The 2,500-nt window shown below is 34.4% G+C and overlaps 1 protein-coding gene across 3 annotated transcripts in view; it reads right to left on the reverse strand.

The window, feature by feature from the left end:
- Positions 1-2,500, reverse strand: part of LOC113804388 (myophilin) — a 76,087-nt gene that overhangs the window by 1,488 nt on the left and 72,099 nt on the right. The window contains exon 8 of one of the 3 annotated variants that reach the window (XM_027355253.2): positions 217-764. The exons of 1 other annotated variant lie outside the window; for it this stretch is intronic. In XM_027355253.2, the coding sequence (XP_027211054.1) occupies positions 751-764 (14 nt within the window). In that variant the 3' untranslated portion in view covers positions 217-750. Of the gene's footprint in view, positions 1-216; positions 765-1,168 lie in introns of those variants that run through there. One more of the 3 variants, XM_027355252.2, reaches the window with a different exon arrangement.

The raw sequence follows: 2,500 nt of genomic DNA on the forward strand, positions 1-2,500 counted from the left end.
ATATATATATATATATATATATATATATATATATGAAGAATCATATCCAACTAGCAATGAGAGGTTCATTTGGCCAAAATAATCTCAGTCTTAAGCAGAAGAAAAAAATATCCAACACATGCATAGTCTAAGGATTTATTACCATCAGTTTCATCAAGATTCTCATATTCTTTGTATACCAGTAAATAAAGTGACCATAAATAATCTGGATATTTCTTTCTTCGGGCCACAATGACACTTTCAAAACAGAACTGAACATAAAGCAGACAGATTTCACTTGTCTTTTGATACTACAGGGAAATACTTGAATAGTTGGTAAAACATGTGCAGTTTGCTTTCCTTTTAACTAAAGTTCTAAATTAATCTTTCTTAATAATATCTCTGAAACTAAAACCATATCATACAAATGAATGGAAAGAATAAAAATGGTCAACAAACTGACAGATATATCAAAATCAAGCTTTCACAAGGGAATAAGATACTAATTCTAGAAAGGATAAAAATATCAGTTCTAAAAGAGGAATATCATTTCATGCAAGAAAATTCAGAGTGAAATAAAAGAACTTTGAAGAGGGACACAAAGGAAAGGTAAATATAAATTATACTTTTAAAATGGGCTTTCTCTGGATAAGGATAAGGATCAACGGACTCTAGAAAGGAATGTCAGTGTTATGGACAGGGACATCAATGTTCATGAGGAAGGGACATCAGAGGGAGGGTGTGCGGTGGCCCTGCTAACCAGTACCCAGTCTACCGCTCGTGATCTGCAACGCAAGAGGACCTCATTTAGAACTGATGTCTATGCTTATGTATGAAAAAGTCATTCATTCATAATACTTCATGATTTACACTAGCAGCAAAGGCAAGCAAAATCTGCTGGATATTGCTATGGCCCCAGTCTACTGCCCAGGATCTGTAATGCAAAGGGGCCTTATTTAGAAGTATCTGCCACTGTTCACAGGACATTGTACCGATGAATAAGACATACTTTTTCAAACACAGAACATTTTCAGCTAAGTAAATGATTGTTTCAACTCCGCACAGCCCCACACAACTGCCTCACTGCTCTTACTTAATCTAATAAAAAAAAAAAAATAGCCAAAACACATAATTCCCTTTTCTAACTACTCTCCATTACTCAAAAATAAAGCAACTGGATTAGCATATAAAAGAAGCTCTTTGTGATATAACAGCTGTGTAATCTTGAAGGGCAGAAACAGAAAGGAATCAAACATGGGATAGCCACAATAAGTGCAACACAGACAGACTAGTGCCTTGATACAGACAGAGAAAGAAGAAGACTTTTGGGGGATGGGTGATGTTGGATGGTAACATTATATACAATATATACATGACTATAATTTGCATTATGTTTGGCTATCTTTTAATCTTAGCAGAGTATCAAATATTTGTAATCCATGATAACAAAATATTATAATTTTTTTAAACATCTTTTATGTTTCTCAATTCAATAGCACAGGCTAATAGCTATGAATAGGAATAAAAAATCCTGCTTCATATTTAGACAATACAAGCAATGACTAACAAGCTATGTATTGCAAAGCAAAGAACATAGTACATACTTGACATTTCTGTAGCTTCACAGGATATCAATCAAGGAAAAATTGTTATGCATGGGAATGAACCACCATAACAGCTGTTGCAGAGACTCTAACTTTAACTCTATGTGTAAAATAATTCCTTCTTTGCTGATGGCTAGACATGGATATCTATTGTGTGAATTGAGATATTTAGGTTTCTAAATGCATGAGAAAGTGTAAAACACAATTCACAATTTGTATTCTGGTGTCAACTAGCCATCCAACAATGCTATAATCCCCATGAATATTTACAGTCGGAGCAGTTAACACAACTTTATGTCATTGAGGAGTCAAACAGCATTTTCCAGCAGGTCAGTAAGTTACTGTACATATTGAACATGACCAGAAATAAAATGATAATACAAAGCCTTTAGCCATGTTTCCATGAGAAATGTTAATCGTTTCAAGTAAGTTATATTACTAAGTAACCAGATGTGGACCTCACAAGATGACTGTATGAAGATGACATGAGACAAACATTTTGCAAGATAGGAACCCATGTATTAAAGCAATCTAAGGTTTTCTGATATTACATTAGCCCTATTTTGCAATTGTGAAACATGATCTAAACAGTAGTTCATTTTTCAATATGCTATCCATACAAGTAAAACCTGAGGGTTAATCCAGCTTCCACTTTCAGCTGATTTGCTATTTTACTAGGGCTCAGTCATAAAAGAGGGCACAAATTATTTTATGATAAGTTGAAGCACAAATCTGAATATGGTTTCCCAATAACAATGACATTCTAAAGGTTCTCTCAAGTTTCAACCTCACAAAAGTCAATATAGAACAAAGAGAAGTCAGGAACAACAGCACCAATGACCCGTTGCTTGGTCGAAAGCTCAGATGATCTAATCAGGTTGACATAAACATCCAGACGACCCCTGAAGATGACTCGA

This window comes from Penaeus vannamei, chromosome 23 (assembly GCF_042767895.1).
Source record: "Penaeus vannamei isolate JL-2024 chromosome 23, ASM4276789v1, whole genome shotgun sequence".
Lineage (NCBI taxonomy): Eukaryota > Metazoa > Arthropoda > Malacostraca > Decapoda > Penaeidae > Penaeus > Penaeus vannamei.